The sequence below is a fragment of the Leuciscus leuciscus genome (assembly GCF_965113295.1).
Source record: "Leuciscus leuciscus genome assembly, chromosome: 5".
In the NCBI taxonomy this organism is placed as follows: domain Eukaryota; kingdom Metazoa; phylum Chordata; class Actinopteri; order Cypriniformes; family Leuciscidae; genus Leuciscus; species Leuciscus leuciscus.
Window position 1 is genome coordinate 28,208,518 of NC_138729.1, and position 19,064 is coordinate 28,227,581.

At 38.0% G+C, this 19,064-nt stretch overlaps 2 protein-coding genes across 2 annotated transcripts in view; one reads left to right on the forward strand and one right to left on the reverse strand.

The window, feature by feature from the left end:
• Positions 1 to 2,023, reverse strand: part of tmprss4b (transmembrane serine protease 4b) — a gene marked incomplete at its 3' end in the record, with an annotated part of 3,674 nt that extends 1,651 nt beyond the window's left edge. Inside the window, exons 1-6 of the mRNA XM_082171694.1 lie at positions 1,659 to 2,023; positions 1,347 to 1,499; positions 959 to 1,085; positions 729 to 845; positions 587 to 630; positions 4 to 149 (exon numbers count right to left, since the gene is read on the reverse strand). Coding sequence (XP_082027820.1) covers positions 4 to 149; positions 587 to 630; positions 729 to 845; positions 959 to 1,085; positions 1,347 to 1,499; positions 1,659 to 1,797 — 726 coding nt within the window. The 5' untranslated portion in view covers positions 1,798 to 2,023. The remainder of the gene's footprint in view (positions 1 to 3; positions 150 to 586; positions 631 to 728; positions 846 to 958; positions 1,086 to 1,346; positions 1,500 to 1,658) is intronic.
• Positions 2,024 to 3,278: 1,255 nt separating this feature from the next.
• Positions 3,279 to 18,327, forward strand: tmprss13b (transmembrane serine protease 13b). Its single transcript, XM_082169167.1, has 13 exons — positions 3,279 to 3,436; positions 5,335 to 5,488; positions 5,611 to 5,721; positions 5,912 to 6,037; positions 6,167 to 6,293; positions 6,602 to 6,697; positions 12,161 to 12,204; positions 12,305 to 12,467; positions 12,648 to 12,817; positions 12,985 to 13,083; positions 13,178 to 13,320; positions 16,512 to 16,664; positions 16,844 to 18,327. The coding sequence occupies exons 1-13, from the start codon at positions 3,422 to 3,424 to the stop codon at positions 16,856 to 16,858; spliced, it is 1,416 nt and encodes a 471-aa protein (XP_082025293.1). The 5' UTR covers positions 3,279 to 3,421; the 3' UTR covers positions 16,859 to 18,327.
• The last annotated feature ends 737 nt before the right edge of the window (positions 18,328 to 19,064 follow it).

Consider the following 19,064-nt stretch of genomic DNA (forward strand, 5'->3'; position numbering starts at 1 on the left):
AGCAGCTGAAATAATCCATTGCGTGGACAGTAATGCTCCTCCACACATGTGCTGGTGGTTCCATTGAAGACTAACCTGCCATGGCCAGTTTTCGATTGCTGCGTTCTCCCCACCAACAATACGGTCCACTCCCTCCACCTCCCCACAGTCTGCATAAGCACAACAGACACGTTTATAGTAATCAGACACATGCACAAACGATATTAGTATGCTTACTAATGCCTGAATTTGAATTTAAAAAGAAATCTTAAACTAAAATGGACATTCAAATTAGAATTAAATTAAGTACAATTAAACATTGATTTGAAATAAAAAGTGTCAAAAAAGCTTGAAATGTTGGGTGACTTTACAAAAACAATTTTAAAGGCCTTGAAGTTATATTGTATAAGCTTTATATACAGATAGATTTTTGATAGACTTGAATTTTACTCAATTGTAAATTCCACTTCCTGTGCGCTAGCCTGTGGCAAATTCAATTCCAGATCATGAATTAAAAGGAGCCAAATTTGTAATTTTCAGAATTTTGCCCAACCTTTAATACACAAAACCTGATCAATAAACACACACACACACACTACAGTCTTACCTGAGCAGGACACAGACACCACTGAGCCAGATGAACATTTATCACTGTGAGAGAGAGCATCATTATTTCTATACTGTATGTAAATGGAATGTGATTTCCCACATATAATTATCACAACTGACTTTTACTCAGTATATCTCACCTGACTGAGAGGAAACTCTGGAGGTCAGAGTTCTTGGAGTCATTGCTGACTGTAGCAAATGCATTGTGAGGGTTGAAGAGCAGACTCTTCACCGGGACTCGTGTACTTCGCGGACTCCTGTAATGTATAATATTTCGCTTTGTTTTTAAGCACTTGCCTGAGGTTTAACAGCTTCATTTACTACTGACCATCAGTTAATAACCACTGTGCAATGTATGTGCTCTGCTTACGCTGTATAGCCCAGTTGTTGACAGGTTAAGCGTGTGTGCTTTGTCCTCCAGTTTTTAGCACACACTGTTCTCCATCCACCCTCATTAATGAACACCTGCAGGACCAGTCTGTCCCCCATCAGCCTCACTACATAGGTAAGTACAGATGAATCACATGTTCTCCTACATATGCATCTAAAATTTACTGAAGCAAGTATACTGATATTTGATGTAAAAATAAAGGTTCTTTATCTATAGCTCCATGAAGACACAATTTTCACACTAAGAAATAAATGGTTATTTTAAGAACCATGACTGAAAGGTTCTTTGGGGATCCCAAAATGGTTGTTCTAGGCATTCACTGCAACAACAAAACCTTATTTTTAAGAGTGTATGTGTGCATAATCACCTGGATACGTGTCATTGGTCCACAGTTTGGATATACATGCAATCTCGTCCTCACCACCTGAGCAGTCAGCCTTGCCATCACACGCCTTCGCTATTGAAATGAACCTCATTGAGCCAGAGCAGAAGAAAAACTTGCTATTCACTGTCCTAACGGCTGAAAACAGAGAACTTTTGTCATTTGCAAGGCAGCTTTACATTTAGCAGTCAATGTAAGGCAAAGATTGTCATATAGCATTAGGAACAATAGAGAAAAATAAAGATAAGAGATAAAGCAGAAAGCAGAAAGCAGAAAGGCATGGCAATAGATTCTTACTAAAGTACAACCCCACTATCAAGGCTGTCAGAATGACTAGCACACAGCACACGCTTATGATGGTCAATCTCCAACGTGCTCTGCTCTCCTCTGTCCTCAGCGTACTTAATTCTCGCCTTCGTTTCAGCTTTAGGGCCATGAGAAACTGGGAGAAGAAAGACCGATAGAATGAAAACTAGCCGAATCAGTGGAGTTTACCGGTAGTCCTCTCTTTAGTGGTGTATGAGACTTCACTAACACTAACTATTTTCTATGGCTAAATACATTACAAACAGGTTATTATGTGTGCTTAAACTGGTGTTTGTTTCCTACAGTTATAATTCGTGAATCTCACAAGGTTTCCTAACTGACTGCCAGCTCGCTAGTGTTTAGAGACTTCCTAGTTATCACCATCACTCAGCTGATCTGCATTAAATAATTAGTTGGAGACAGGTTTGATGGGACTGTGGTAGAATTCAGAACTGCATACTAGCATGCTCCTGCTATTTCTTCCATACTTGTTTGCTAGCATACTGTCATAGCCTATAGCCTATGGCATAAATAGTAAGAGTATAGGATGCTAGTAGGCTATGCTATTCCTAATTTAAAACTAGGTTTAAATGTACTTCTCAAACTCCTAAAATCCTTTATATTGAGTTTAGATAGCTTAATTAGCATGAAGAGAATTTGTCAGTGTGATTTAAATGCCTTAAATAATTACAGCAGAAGAGAATATTTGTTTCTTGAATGGCAGGCGCTTTTGTTTGTTTGTCATCTAATAGACACCTTGCTAAATAAAAGTTGGACATGATACAGAGGTGTTTAAATATGTCAGACACACCTATATTGATGCATATTTGCCATTTTTTGTATTAGAAGTGGATTAATAAATGTGATTATATTTTGTCGCCTTTTTCACCTTTGGTTTTTGGCTTGCTTAGTTGGGGACATTTAGTTTAATATTTAACAATTGATCTGCCTGCATTGACATCATTATATGAGAACTGAACTGAGCTGGACAATGATATTGCGTTTTCTCCAGAGCGGCTATATATAAATGAACTAAATTAATAACTTTTTTACAACAAAAATGAACCATCACTGAATTTACTTAAGCTGGACTGTGATGCTATTTTCTTCTAGAAACAAACTTTGTTGCATTATTTTCCTGTTATCTAGCTGATTTGAAACAATCTGTATTGTAAAAAGCGCTATATAAATAAAGGTGACTTGACTTGACTTGTTTGTGACTGTGCACATATGTGAATGTGTGTGCGTGTGTAGTGTGTCCATTATTCTCTGGTTCCAATTATTCTGTGATTATTCATATCTTTGCACTGTCAGTCTTAATATTTTCAACCCTCACATTATCTTGCCTTTATTCTGAAGTTGTGTGGGTTATTGTATGAAATGTGAAATATGGGTAAACATTGTGTGATGGAGAATGACAATCTGATACCATCAATTAAGCAAGTTTCCTGTTTCCCCAAATCTGTTGTGCTTTCATTTATGATGAAAGCAGTTGATGGAAAATTCTGTTCTCTGCGTGTGTATCTGCACTACAATGTTTCTATGGACATGTTGTTAAGAAACGTTGAAAGGCTGCCTGTAAAACCAGTTGAACAGGAGAAAGAGAGAGAGAGAGGAAGACATGAGTTACTCAGGGTTTGTCCTGCTCTGATGATGTAATAGTTGTACTGTGTCACTAGCAGGTGCATGACAGAGAATAAACACATAGCTGAAGTACAGGTAGAGTCCACCGATCTATTTTAACGGATACTCACATGGAGCACAGACAGGTATAAATACTTTAATACCTTACAAAATATTTCCAAAGCTAACATACAAACATATAAATATTTCCCTTGTATTTTTAATTAGTGATTAGTTCTTTTTGTGGGCATTTTTGATGTGACTGTGGTTTTGTTGTTTTGTTAATATATTATTGTAAATGTTGAGTGACTAGCACTGAAATTGAATTAGTATCGTGTTCTTATTGCTGTAATGTTTTTCTCGTTGACTTGTCTTAGTTGACTTGTATCCAAGGGACCTGTACTAATTATTAACACATACATTCTAACTCCATTTGTTTTGAAGTTTTAATAGAATTAGCAACATAATTGGTTATAGAAATGAGGCTTATTATGCAACCAAGTGAATGATTCACTGTGTGTATTATAAATAACATGTTCCAACTGGGTGTTGTTAGAGAGAATAAGATCTGCAACATGCCTTAACAAAGAAGGGCAGATTCTGAACCTCACAGATCAATCCTAGTAACAACAATGTGTTTAAAATCAGCATTTAAGGTATCGTTTATTAAACAATTATTACAGATTGTTCTATGGATTGAAATACAGAGAACAGATACACAAAAACTATTTCAATCATCTGGATTTAGTCAGACTATAGGTGCCTGTTGGTGTAACTTACATTATTAACCATTTAGCAGATGCTTTTATCCAAAGGGTTCAGTGAACTATGTGTGGCAAAAAATAGGCTCAATGTTGAATCTATACTGTGTACTCAATATGTGCTGCTTATGCAGGTGTAAATATCGTAACCTGCTAATATGTGGGCTGAAATAAATATATGCTGCCATGTGTTATGTACAAGTCTCACAGTTGAAAACCATTTTTTAATAAATGGGCAATATAAAAAAATAAAATTAAAATAAAAACTCAGTGTACCAGAAATCACTTTATTTTGTTGCATAGTGCTGCAGCTGCTGAAAGCACAACCTGAGCATGCTGTTGCAGAGGCATTGCAGATTCATTTACACAATGTGTGCGATGTGAAACAGGCCTAAATATAGGTCCGGTTTCATTATGAAAAACAGTACAACAAATTCAAGACAAACAATGCTTAGGCTATATGTGTATAATGCAATAGCTGAGACACCTGATTGAGATGTCTAAATTGCTCTGTCAACTCCATGCAACGTCTTGCTGCTGTCTTTATAATGTAATTATGTATGTACACAGATCTGTGTATGGGGACATTTAAACACTCATTTGAATATGGAGCAAGAGGTTCATTGCATGCTCACACATTTGACCAGGCAAGACCAAAAAAAGTAGAATGGTCATTTTGGTGTCTCACATTGTAATCATGGTAATCCCCCAGTCAAAATTTGTATTAGAAAAATCTGCATCACACACACACACACACACACACACACACACACACACACACACACGCATGCACGCACGCACGCACGCACGCACGCACGCACACACACACACACACATTCTAATTTACTAGAAATGAGGATTAAAATGTTTGAATAAAGTTCTAAAATTGATTTGGCAATGATAGAATGGTTCAAATGACCAATAATTTGGTCATTTGAACATGAAATTATCTTAAAATGATAATTGTACTTAAATTATGACAATATAATGTTGGAATACATTTACTAAACATATGACAAATAATTACTCCGTGACCTCCGTGTTTTAAGGTGAAATCTGTCCTTGTTCAAAAGAAGAGCAATCCCACTGCATAAAGCAGGGCCTTGAATATGAGACTTATCATAAATGTATATAAACAACTTATTTGAAATCTGATTGGCAGTAAAGTTGTTTACAGTGAATTTAACTGGATGACAGATGAGAGCGAACAGTGTTTATAGAGATATTTATTACCTTAAAGGCTCCTTTGTAAATATCTTGCATTTATATTTTTATGAATACAGACTGAGGCTCCACCCTCATATGACTCTGTGGTGAATCAGAACACGGCTCCACCTTCATATACGAGTCTTCAGACATTGTCGGCCAACCAAATCCAGCCGTACCACATACCTCAGCCAATACCTCAAACACCTGCTCCTCGTGTAGCAGAGACAAGTAACACTTATTAACACACACTAACTGTACACATATAGGTCTTAAAACATGGTCATTAAAAAATAACTTAAGCAATAAATAATCTTAGACTGTCAATAGCCATTTTTGTTTGCTTTTTGCAGTCCCGTCACAGAGAAGGCAAGTCCTCTGCAAGAGCAAAAGGTGTTGCTATGGCGGGTCTAGTGGTGTTACTATTGTTGTAGTGCTGGTTGTAATCGCCATTTGGCTGGGAGGTAAGCATATATTTTAATGTATGTATGTATGTAGTCATATACACAGTTGTGCCCAGAACATCAAATACTGTAATTTGGGTTGTGTGAATTGTATTCACATAAAAGCTTAAACGCTTACATAACTACAGTAACATCCATAAAGAGTACATTTTTACAAGTCTTTTAAACTCATTTTTCAACTCATGCACAGTCCGTTACGGGCCGACACTATGGACTCTCTCCAAGAGAATGAAGGAGACAGACACATGCCCCCCTTCATCAGTTGACTGTGATGGGAAAAGAGACTGTTCTCAAGGCAGTGATGAATCTCGCTGTGGTCAGTGTCAATCACACAGAAATATATGTCAATAACAAATTGACTTTTTAAAATCTCTTTTCATTTGGAAATCATATATGGTTGATATTCTGAAAGAAGCACACTGATTTGCCTTTAATCTTTCTATAGTGCGGTTTGGGACAGCAAATGAATTGGAGGTCATGACCTTTAAGTCCAGGGTCTTCCTTCCAGTCTGCGCACAGGGCTGGAATAAAAACATAGCTGACCAAACCTGCCAACAGCTTGGCTTCAGACAGTAAGTATAACACACACACACATGCACACACACAAGCACAGCACACATTACACAACATTGACAATTTAAAAAGGTTTTCTATAAAATCAGTTAAGATTCAGTTATATAATTTTTTGGATCAAAGATAGATTTTTTACCCAAATCCCTATCACTGTATGTTCGTTTATTACATTTAACCTGGTTTTCACAATGAAAATAGCCATGGAAGCTGGCATGGCGTTGAATCACAAGCAAATAAGCATTAGACAATATTGAGGATCTATGTATGAATTTGTATTCATGTGTGTTTTGGTTTATGTGCTCCACAGGAGTCATAAAGATGGTTTCTTGCTAACCAACTCATCCTCCTTTCAAAGTATTAACAGTCAGTTTACAAACACCATCCAGGGGAGCGTTAATATAAGGTAAAAAATGATAATAAAAAAAAAGAAACTGGCATTATTTACTGCTGAAAAAAATAACCCATATAAGCAGAAAAAAACTAGTATAACCTACAGAGAACAAAAACAACAAAAAAGAGAGATAAAGTTATGGCAATCAGTGGATGTGTAGCTAATATGCTAATGCTAAGTAACGTTACCTAATTCTATGGCCTTACAAAACTCAATTACAAAATTCGTTTCTTTAAATACTGTCAAATAAATTGTATATTTACATATTAATTATTAATAGCCTGGATGTCATGCCAGCCGAACTTAGCCCCGCCCACAACATTTGAGGTCGGGAAGTTTGGTCAGGACTTGATCCGTTGTGGAGCAACTATGCTCGAACCAGAGAGCTGTTCGGGCGGGCTTTTTAAAAAAAAATTTTTTTTATTTTTTTTTATTATTAAATGCCAGTCACATACAGATAATAGATTTTAACAAAAAAAAAAAAATTGTATTCAAATATTCAATATTCAAAATTCAACATTACAACAAAATAAAAAGAAAATATAGTGCAAAATTAAAATGAATTATACAAGTAAAAGAAAAAGAAAATAATATAAAAGGAAAAGAAAAAGAGTATGAGATCATCAAATAAATAACCTAAAAGCTTCACATAAAGACCTAGTATGTTTTGCTTTGCTGTTTTTCAACCCAGTAGTAACTCAATATAACTCTTCATTTCTATCCGAAACAACAAAAAATTGGGTTTTTCTTTAGCCCATTTTTGCTTATGAATATGGTATTTTCCCATTATCAAACAGAGATAATGTCCATTAAAATAAAATAAAACATCTTTTTCAGAAAAACAAATTTTCATCCCTAAACATTTACAAAGAAAACATTCCAAATCTACCCAAAACATTTTGCTGTAAATGCAACTAAAAAATAAATGGACAATACTTTCCTCCTCAGTGCCACAGAAAACACATTCAACGTCTACATCAGCACGAAACCGAAGAAAAAGAGTTTTAACTGGGTACACCAGATGAAGTATCTTAAAATGTACTTCTCTCACCTTATTTGTTATGCAATATTTTTTTGGCAGCAACCATGCATATTTCCAGTCAATGCACTCAACTTTAGAAAGCCAGTATGTTTTAGAAGGTATTGGGCTGTATTCAGTAAGTAACTTCCTAATAAAGCAATTATTCCATCTTTTATCAGCAATATTAACTCCTTTAATTGCAACATCAGATCTGAAACTCAGTCTCCTTATCAGCCGCGGCGCTACCATTGGGCCCGGGTGGGCCTGGGCCCACCCATTTTAGGTCTGGGCCCACCCATTTTCTACTATGGTTTTGTACGTTTCTTCGTTCGGATCTATTTGCGATCCATTCCATTCTAAACAAACAATGCAGTTTACATGCTTCGTCCTTGTTTCATTATTCATTAAGATAATAATTAATAAATGCACGCATAATTATCAGTGAACTTGATAAATGTTGCAGATATGTTTTGCTATGCACAAACAAATGACTTTCAACTTATGTGTGCAAAATTCAGAATAAAATGAATGTGCAGCAATTTGTACAAATAGAGAGTCTGTAGGTCTACTATACGTGTTGTAGCCATTAAATAAGCTCATTTAGTTTCATATTTGTTAAAATATTATAATGTTATTTTTTCATCTATGTTGATTATGAAAATTGAACCGCACGAGTAAGATAGGATGCGCAATATATCGAGAGACATGGCGTGGGTCAGACATGATTTTGACCACTTAATTAAGTTTTATTTTGTAGAAAGACTTTTTTTAAGTGAATTTCGTTTTGTATAAATTGTATCTTAATTTTAAATAAAATAAAAAATCAACCAATTGCCTGGAACCAAGAAGCAAATATAGCAGACGATATAGGCCATCATGGAGGCGTCCGCTTGTGAACTGGAGCGCATCTCATTCTCCTCCTAACTTAACGAAACTCAGCGTAGGCCTCACAGACATGAAATATATCTTAAGAAAGCTTGAAATGTCTTTTTAACAATTTAAAACGAAAAGAAATAGGCTACATAATCAGAGATGTAATCCATGATGTGCATTTCTCTCTATAGGCGCGTTCACTACGGAGATATGGCGATTGTCAACTTCATCTTTACAGCTGTTGTTGCTGTTAATAAACTAAAAATAATAGGCCTATAATTTTACTAAACAATAAATTAAATGAAATTGTAATTGTATTAAAAAAGCAACAAAAATTCCTGTTTAAGTTTTCTTTTCTTTTTTTTACCTATGCTAATTACCCATTAAATTCAGGTAACTGTTAGGCTACTGAGTCGCTGTCCTCAGTGCCCAGAAAAGCGCTGAAACGGAGATGAAGGGGAACCCGTTTTTTTTATTTTTTTATTTTTTGCCTTATTTTAACTGGCCCATCCAGTTTTCTGGAGGCCCACCTACAATCAAAATCCTGGCGCCAATTATGAGGTGCCCCTAGGGACATTATTCAGAATTACCATGCATATAGGCCTACATGTACTTTTCCTCTCACATACACATATGAAACCAAATTCATTCACATAATATAATGAAATGCTCACACACATACAAGTGAAATGCTTTTACAAACACAACTGAAACGCTCTCATGCATACAACTGAAAATATTACGCTCACACACACAACTGAAACGCTCACACACACACAACTGAAACGCTCACACACACACAACTGAAACGCTCTCATACATACAACTGAAAATATTATGCTCACACACACAACTGAAACACTCTCACACACACAACTGAAATGCTCACACACACACACAACTGAAACGCTCACACACACACAACTGAAACGCTCTCATACATACAACTGAAAATATTATGCTCACACACACAACTGAAACACTCTCATGCATACAACTGAAAATATTACGCTCACACACACAACTGAAACGCTCACACACACACACAACTGAAACGCTCACACACACACACAACTGAAACGCTCACACACACACAACTGAAACGCTCTCATACATACAACTGAAAATATTACGCTCACACACACAACTGAAACGCTCACACACACACAACTGAAACGCTCACACACACACAACTGAAACGCTCACACACACACAACTGAAACGCTACATACAACTGAAAATATTATGCTCACACACACAACTGAAACACTCTCACACACACAACTGAAATGCTCACACACACACACAACTGAAACGCTCACACACACACAACTGAAACGCTCTCATACATACAACTGAAAATATTATGCTCACACACACAACTGAAACACTCTCACACACACAACTGAAATGCTCACACACACACACACAACTGAAACGCTCACACACACACAACTGAAACGCTCTCATACATACAACTGAAAATATTATGCTCACACACACAACTGAAACACTCTCATACACACAACTGAAATGCTCACACACATACAAGTGAAATGCTTTCACAAACACAAGTGAAATGCTCTCACACACACAACTGAAATGCTCTCACACACACAACTGAAATGCTCTCACACGCACAACTGAAACGCTCACACACACACAACTGAAATGCTCACACACAAACAAGTGAAATGATTTTACAAACACAACTGAAATGCTCTCACTCACACAACTGAAAAGCATTTCAGTTGTGTGTGTGAGAGCGTTTCACTTGTAGGTGTGTGAGCATTTCAGTGGTGTGTGTGAGAGCATTTCAGTGGTGTGTGTGAGAGCATTTCAGTTGAAACGGAAGGTGGTTAAAGTCTCCAGTCCAGTTGGTGGCAGTAGTGCACCTCAAGACGAAGAACTAGAAGCTGACTGTTGAAAGAAAGCATAGTAAACTAGCGCAAGTTGGCCATAAATTCACAGATGCGAACTTCCCGCGGGTCAATAACTCGTGAGCTAAATGTTGTTAATACACAAATAACACCTCGTTTTAATCGTAGTGAAATGCTCTCACACACCTACAAATGAAACGCTCTCACACACACAACTGAAATGCTTGCATACAACATCATTCTGAAATGCTTTTCAGTTGTGTAAGTGAGAGCGTTTCAGTTGTGTTTGTAAAAGCATTTCACTTGTATGTGTGAGAGCATTTCAGTTGTGTGTGTGAGAGCATTTCACTTGTGTGTGTGAGAGCATTTCAGTTGTGTGTGTGAGAGCATTTCAGTTGTGTGTGTGAGCGTAATATTTTCAGCTGTATGTATGAGAGCGTTTCACTTGTGTTTGTAAAAGCATTTCACTTGTATGTGTGTGAGCATTTCAGTTGTGTGTGTGTGAGTGTTTCAGTTGTGTGTGTGTGAGCGTAATATTTTCAGTTGTATGGATGAGAGCATTTCAGTTGTGTGTGTGAGCGTAATATTTTCAGTTGTATGCATGAGAGCGTTTCAGTTGTGTTTGTAAAAGCATTTCACTTGTATGTGTGTGAGCATTTCATTATATTATGTGAATGAATTTGGTTTCATATGTGTATGTGAGAGGAAAAGTACATGTATATGCATGGTAATTCTGAATAATGTCCCTAGGGGCACCTCATACAGAGAACCGCGATCAAGGAGTTATTTGTCGATCGGAAAGATGACTGAAGAACATACGTCACTTACTTCGTTGCTCTGATTGGTTGTAGGTCTATGATCCAATTGAGTGCAGAGGCATTTTCTTTCCTGGTCCTGTTGAAACCATAGACTGTTAAAAAAATAACGACAATAATGATAATAATAAAAGACAATAATAATGACGACGTCAGACTAAATTATTAAGGCAAAAAGGCTGTTTTCCAATAGCCCTGAAAAAGCAACAGATTATACCTGATCTCATGACAAAACATACATATTTTAAGAGCTGTACAATTCCATAGAAATTCACAAAATGTGATTTGTATGACAACGTACGTTTTTTTGGAGAAAAAAAGGTAATCATGGAGGTCCACCCCCTAACCTAACTCTGAGTCGTAAGCAGATATGAAAACCTACGAATAAGATACGAACCAATTCGGCCAAATGTAACTAGCTACAATTTCCTTTTCTTTTTTCTGTCTTGTCAGTGTAAACAGAATGAATAAACTTAATTTCTCCATCTGCAATCAAAGAATGCCATAACTAATTTTCAAATGCACTGTGGATATGGCAATGCATAATAATAAAAGTATAAAATGTATGGTAACACTTTATTTTACAGTGTCTTTGTTACACACATTACATGCAGTCACTAGAGTAATTACTATAAATTGTGCTTAATTACATGCAACTAACCTAAACCACACCCTAACCCTGACCCTATAGTAAGTACATGTAGTTAATTATTATTACTCAGTACTTCAATGTATAATTACACTGTAGCATGGATACCTTAAAATAAAGTGTAACCAAATGTATAATTCAGTGTAATTAGAAGCAGAAAGGCATAAAGAAATCCAAAAAAAACTGAAAATACTCTTGGTCTCAATTGTGTGTGTAACAATGTTGTTTTATTTGTAGTACGTCCTGTCCTGGTCAGCAGACTGTGTCCCTGCACTGCAGCAGTGAGTACCTATATACTGTTGCTACATGTTATTGCCACATGATAATGCTATCTAAGTATAAACACTCTCTTCCTTTCCCTCCTGTTCTTTCTCTGTTCAGAATGTGGAAAGCCACCCTTCTCCACAAGAATTATTGGGGGAAGTGTGGCTGCTGACGGTCAGTGGCCCTGGCAGGCCAGCCTGCATTTCCAAGGGTATCACACATGTGGAGGAACTCTGTTGGCTCCAGACTTCATCATTACCGCTGCTCACTGCTTCCCTAAGTCAGTATACATTACATTAGATGGATGGATAGAAGATTTGATGACTAGTCTACATGTTGGAAACAATATACTGTAGCTTGTAATTATAATTAAGATTAATGAATACATTAGTAAACAATTTCCAAAAAAACATGGATGGATGAACAGATGAATGAATTAGCTTTTTTCCCCTTTTCTTAGAGAAACACGCGACTCTCAGTTGCCTAGTAACTGGAAAGTGTATATTGGTTTGGTGTCCCAGCTCCGGCTTCCCAGCCCATATTATGTAAAGCAAATAATTTTACATGAGAATTATGACCCAGCGACAAAAAACAATGACATTGCCTTGCTAAAACTCGATAAACCTGCCAGTGAGTTTGTACACAGACACAAACACACACAAAGTCACATTTATTAATCAAGTACATTATATGATGCACGTCATAGCTTAAATTATATAATTCTGTAGCTAAATTTCCATTAATATAAGTCAAGAGGCATTTATGACCACTGACATGTTTTGTACATACTGTTAAAGGTAATATACAGCCTATTTGCCTGCCTGTGTTTGGCCAGACATTTTCTCCTGCCCAGCAGTGCTGGACTACTGGTTTTGGAGTTACCCGGCAAGAGGCTGGTATGTATGTTTAATTGTGTATGCATTTTTTGTTGTCTGAGTTTGGATGTAGGCTATTAATAACGCTGGCCTCTCTCCACATGTGTGTTCGCAGATAGTACTTCCACTTCTTTGATGGAGGTCAAAGTAGACCTGATAGACTCATCTGTGTGTAACTTACCTACTGTTTATTACGGAAGTATCACAGAGAACATGCAGTGTGCAGGGGATCTTAGGGGAGGGAGAGACTCCTGCCAGGTTAGATACATTCTCATGTTCAGAAGCTTGCTGTCTTTGCATGCAAATACTGCCACCTTTTGGTAAAATATGATATTGCAGTTTAAACTTTGTACTGCTCAATGCATAATGCTTTAGTTAATGTGCAAGGGTGTAATTTAGTTGGGACGCTAGGGACCTACCGCATCTAAAATGGGTCATATACCATTGACATTACCCGAGAAGTCAAATACATTGGAAAACTGCATGCTCTCTAGGACGTGCATTTAATGCATGAAATGAGACCATACGGTAAGTGTTTAAATATATGTGAACAGTTCAGCTGAATGATAAAGTTTACCCTCTTTAACTTTAACTTAATGTTGTTAAACGGAATGTATCAAGCAAATTGTTCGCTGAAATATAGCTATACACAAAATTAAAAACAAGACTACTTTAGCAATAGTAGACTAGTGTCATTTAGAGTGCTCAGACCCCAGAAAAACTTCTCAGGTTACGCATGTAACCATGGTTTCCTGATAAGGGGAACAAGACAATGCATCCTATAGACTCTAGAGCAGGGTTCCTCAAACTCGGTCCTGGAGGGCCACTGTCCTGCACAGTTTAGCTCCGACCCTGATCAAACACACCTAGCTGTGAGTTTCTAGTGATCCTGAAGACATTGATTAGCTTGCTCAGGTGTGTTTGATCAGTGTTGGAGCTAAACTCTGCAGGACTGCGGCCCTCCAGGACCTAGTTTGAGGAACCCTGCTCTAGAGGACACTTTGGGGAACGCCTCCAGCGTGACTGGTGTCTAAAGCACATGCTTCAATGTCATTGGCCGGTGACAGCCCGTGACGTGGCTACGTGTGCAACCCTGAGTACAAGAGGGCACCTTCAGTACACGTCAACAACTTCTTTGTCTGAAGGAGACGTAAACAGGCAGGCCCAAAGCATAGCAGAGAGATGCAGTGTCTCGTTCCCCTTCTCGGGGAACCATGGTTACATGGATAACATGAGACGTTTCCTTTCAAATGGGAATTCGCACTGTATCCGTGTTCCCCAACCCTGATCCTGAAGGACCCTCAACACTGCACGTTTTCTTTGTCTCCCTAATCAAACACACCTGATTCAATTCATCAGCTCATTATCACATGGGTTAATGAGCTGATGAGTTGAATCAGGTGTGTTTGATTATGGAGACAAAGAAAACGGGCAGTGTTGGGGGTCCTTCAGGAGCAGGGTTGGGGAACACTGCTTTAGAGGACACTTTAGGGAACAAATGCCCACGCCACCATGCTCAAGGGACTTAGATGCCGGAGTCAGATTTCCTCACTCAGGTCCACGGCACTGTCAGTGACATTATTCCCTACGGCCACCACCCAAGCTCCAAGCCCTCTTCATTTAGACAGGTGGAGCTCAAAGGTCTGGTATTGCTAGCCTCTATTCTAGACATTATCTTCAAGGGAATACTGGCAAAGGAAAACAATGGTTTCCTCACCTGTCACTCATAACCTAAGGGGGCTGAATACTTAAGGGACCCGCAATCAGGGGGAGACAGCTTCAACCTTGGTATAAACTTATGAAGGGACTCGCTTCTTGTAAAACCCAGCTTGTGGGAGACAGCTGCAGCTTCAGGAATACAAAAGGAAGCTAGCCTGCCTGACCTAAGGTCAGCATCTCGCACAGCCAGCACTCCTGAAATAAGAGTGTTCAATCAGAGAGAAGGAACACTCAGGCAAAAAGCCGCTTCTCACCAGGGCCAGAGATGGGGTTTCTGGGAAGCCGAGGACTCAACAGAAATACCCTCGATCGAGAGGAGTTCAATGTTCACGGAGGCAGCTACGACCCTGTGAGTATGCTAAAGTTTTGTATCAGGGAAATTGCCTATAAACAACTCCAAAAAGGGGGCAGTTCCCTCTGCATAAATAAAGGAACCTCCTGCTTAAGGGACCCCAGCTCTGGGGGAGGCAGCTACGACTTCATTGCCACAAGGGAGCTACCTACTTATAAGATCCTGATAAGGAGAGGCATCTACAACCTTGAACTTTAGCATACTAGAAAAAGGCAGCCGCCTGCCAAAAACTTGAAGGAGGCAGCTGCCCATGATAATCAAAAGGGGGCTACATGCTCATACATGAGCTCCCCTTACCTTGGAGATCGCGAGTGCTCAGAAGCTGTGACAAGGACCTTGCTTAGAAGCCATAATGGGGAAGGTTCACTCGTTCTACCACCCTCACCTTGGCAATAACTTAATGAAGGGACCGCCTGCTTAGGGACCCAACCTCTGGGAAGGCAGCCTCAACTTCACGAGTTGTACAGGAGCTGCCTACTTAAGGAGCCCACCATATGGGGTGGCAGCATCAATCCTAAAAGCATTGCAGTGGCTCATGGACTGGCTTCCTGTTTAAGGCCCAAACTCTGGGGAAGGCAGCCATGGCTTCGCAAGGCATAAGGGAGCTGGCTACTTAAGGAACCCTTAATGTGTTGCCAAGGTTCGTGAATGGGCCACCTCCTTAAGGCCCAAAACTCTGGGGGAGGCAGCCATAAATTCACGAGAAATAAGGGAGCTGCCTGCTTAAAGCACCCACCATTAGGGGGAGGCAGCTTCAACCTTAATACATTTTAAAAGGTTCATGAAGGAGCCGCCTGCTTAAAGACCCCACCATTAGGGGGAGGCAGCTTCAACCTTAATACATTTTAAAAGGTTCATGAAGGAGCCGCCTGCCTAAGGAACCCACATCAGGGGGAGACAGCTTAAAGTACATTGCAATGATTCGTAAAGGGACTGCTTAGGGACCCAGCTTCTGGGGAGGCAGCCACAATTTCATGAAAACATAAGGGAGCTGCCTACTTAAGGAACCTGCCATTAGGGGGAGGCAGCTTCAACCCTAATACATAGAAATGCTCTTGAAGGTGGTGCCTGCTGAACCCTCCTGTAGGGGGGAGCAGTTTTCTACCATAACGCACCAACACAAAGCCCTTCCACCGAACCTTCAGAACGGCAGGGCATGTGGTCTTAAACACACAATCCGCCATAACATCACTGGTCCAGTTTCATAAGCTGTGTGTTGAAAAATCCTTTGCTAACCTTCATTCGTTTAAATATGGGTCCGGGGGTCTCTCTAATGTCAACATTAAACCCATGCCCTTGATGTTTAGTTAAAGTTTAGTTTAGTTTAGTTTTTTTTATAATTTCTTCTTCTTCCTCACTTTTCGATCTCTCTCTCCAGGGTGACAGTGGGGGTCCATTGGTGTGTAAAGCCGATGATCAGTGGTATCTCACAGGTATAACAAGTTGGGGAGATGGCTGTGGAAAACAGAACCGTCCAGGGGTCTACAGTAACGTAGGGAGACTTTTAATGTGGATATATGGCAAGATGCAGGTAAAAACACACTGCTTTTGCATTTTTAAGTGCACACACACATACATATACATTAAAATACACTGATATTAAATGTAAATGAAGATACTGACACAAAACGGTGTGAATTTATCATGAGTTTTACATACTTTTATTTATTTTTCTCTTTTTTTATCCTTGACTCTGTTTCCTTATTACAGCAAGTGCGACCATGACCTTCTGCGACCTTGAAGAACAAATAGGCTACTAACTCTATCTGCTGCATACACATCACAGATCTGACAACATTTTGCACAGAATTAATCTTATTTACTGAAAGATGTTTTCTTATTATTTAAGGTGAAACTGTACACGTGACATGTACTTCTGCAGTAAATATATATTTCTGTAACATTTTAAATGTATTTTTTTAATTATGAAGATCCAAAGAGTTTTAATCCTTTTGTAAATAAGATTTATTTTATTCTGGAGATCTGAAAGTTCTTGATAAAACATAGACTACATTACTGTTTTAGGAGCAAAATACAAGAAAATTTAAGCAATACAGTTCTATCTGGATGCATTGTATATTTTGTATTATGTTCTGAGGAGGTCATCAACTACTGTTTCCTAAGAATAAATACTACACGAAAAGAGTTTCAAAAACATTTACTGCCTTTTTAATTGTACAGTGTTGGTTTTATTTGAGCTTTTCAGCCAACATTTGCAGAAAATGTATAATTACTGTCCTTGAAGACAAATTCTTTCCTCTCTGAAAAGGTGAAAGTTATCAAGGTCTTTTAACATAGTCATAATCATTAACTTTACAACCTGACTTAGTCCCTTTTTATACTTTGATAGATTTATCTTCCAGCTTATTAAAGTGAAAGAGAGTAAACTCACACTTGCTGTATGTGCACAGAAGAGAGGAGCGACTGAAGAGTCACTATTTTCCACTTGCAATTATTTAAAAAACAAGAGATAACTGCTGAAGCAATCTGTTGGTTTTATAAATACACCCACTGGAAACTGAAGTAATTAGTTATGTATTTGTTCTACACTTTTTTATTTGTTCTTTAGAAAATTGCAGATTAATTTTTAACTACCCACTGAAATAGAACTAACAGATAAACGGACTGTTTGGAGCCCTTCTGAAATCTCAATGTAATTTGTCAACATAATTTTAGTGTATATTACAAAATACAAATAATAATTTAAATAAATAATTTAAAATAATAAATGTAAATAATTTTTTGGAGTTAACATCATGAATTTATCTTATTTATGTTTTTATTTATCTTATAGCAGATTATTTGGCCTTCAGAGATTGAATCGGTCTCTCAGGGTCTGCCTCTTTCTCAATGAGCTTCAGTGACCTTGTCAGCATATTGCAAGGGCACATTCACTACTGCTCAATGGTTAGATATTAAGAAATGGCCCAAAGGCTTGTGTTTATGTGTGTGTGTTGAGGTTTACTGGATAAGACAGGTCAGAGCAAAGGGTTTGAAGGTCATACTTGCGAAGCACACGCACTCTCTCTCTCTCTCCTCCCTGTTTTACTGATTTGCATTCGCTCCAGAGTTTAAGCTCCCTGTAAACACCCAAACTCCTCTCTCACTTATTCTCTCACAAACATATAGCACAGTTGTGGAATTATCAACTCTGAAACTTTGAGATCCTGCACCACTGCTAACTATGGGAGTGGGTAAGTTTGTTTTAACTTTATGCACTATTTTGATAATCAGTATTTATCAGAACTAACTTTTTTAGAGGTGTATATCACACAAATTAAAAGGATAGTTGACTCATAAATGAATAGTCTGTCATAATTTACTCACAATCATGTCGGTCCAAACCTGCATAACTTTCTTTCTTCTTTCTTTTTTCATCCATTTAAAATATTTAGACATCTATTAGAGAATGTAAGAATAATATTTGGCCAATAGGTTCAAAGTTAACATGATACACTTTGTGTGTTCTCTCTCAAGAAAAAGCTGAGTATTCAGATGCTGATTTCACCTATGGTAAGAATGTCTGATTTACTTATACTATTTTAAATTAAATTGACAGAACTGTGGAATAATCATACAACACATTTTAAAGTTGACTTATGTGAGTATGAATGTTGCAAATTAGTTTGTTTCAGTCATATCTCAAGGGAACAGTCCTGCTCACATCAGCCAGTCAACAAAAGAATGTTAGCTGAAATGTTTTGTTGTTTTACAACTTCTCATGCAAAGCTTTGTTTAGGATCACTTTTGAGGATATCATGTTTGTAACAATCTATGTGTGCGCTTATGCCAGATTATGAGTTAATCAGAAGAGGTGGGCTGATCTTTGCAGCTGTTTTGTTCTGTTTGGGCATGGCTATCATATTCAGTGAGTATGTCTAGATTTATGCAATCTACAGCATGTCCTCTCTGCATACATTATAATAAAGAT

Coding starts and splice junctions, on each gene's coding strand:
- tmprss13b (XM_082169167.1), top strand. Junction 12,468..12,647: donor GCTGCTCACTGCTTCCCTAA/GTCAGTATACAT, acceptor CCCTTTTCTTAG/AGAAACACGCGACTCTCAGT. Junction 13,321..16,511: donor GAGGGAGAGACTCCTGCCAG/GTTAGATACATT, acceptor CTCTCTCTCCAG/GGTGACAGTGGGGGTCCATT.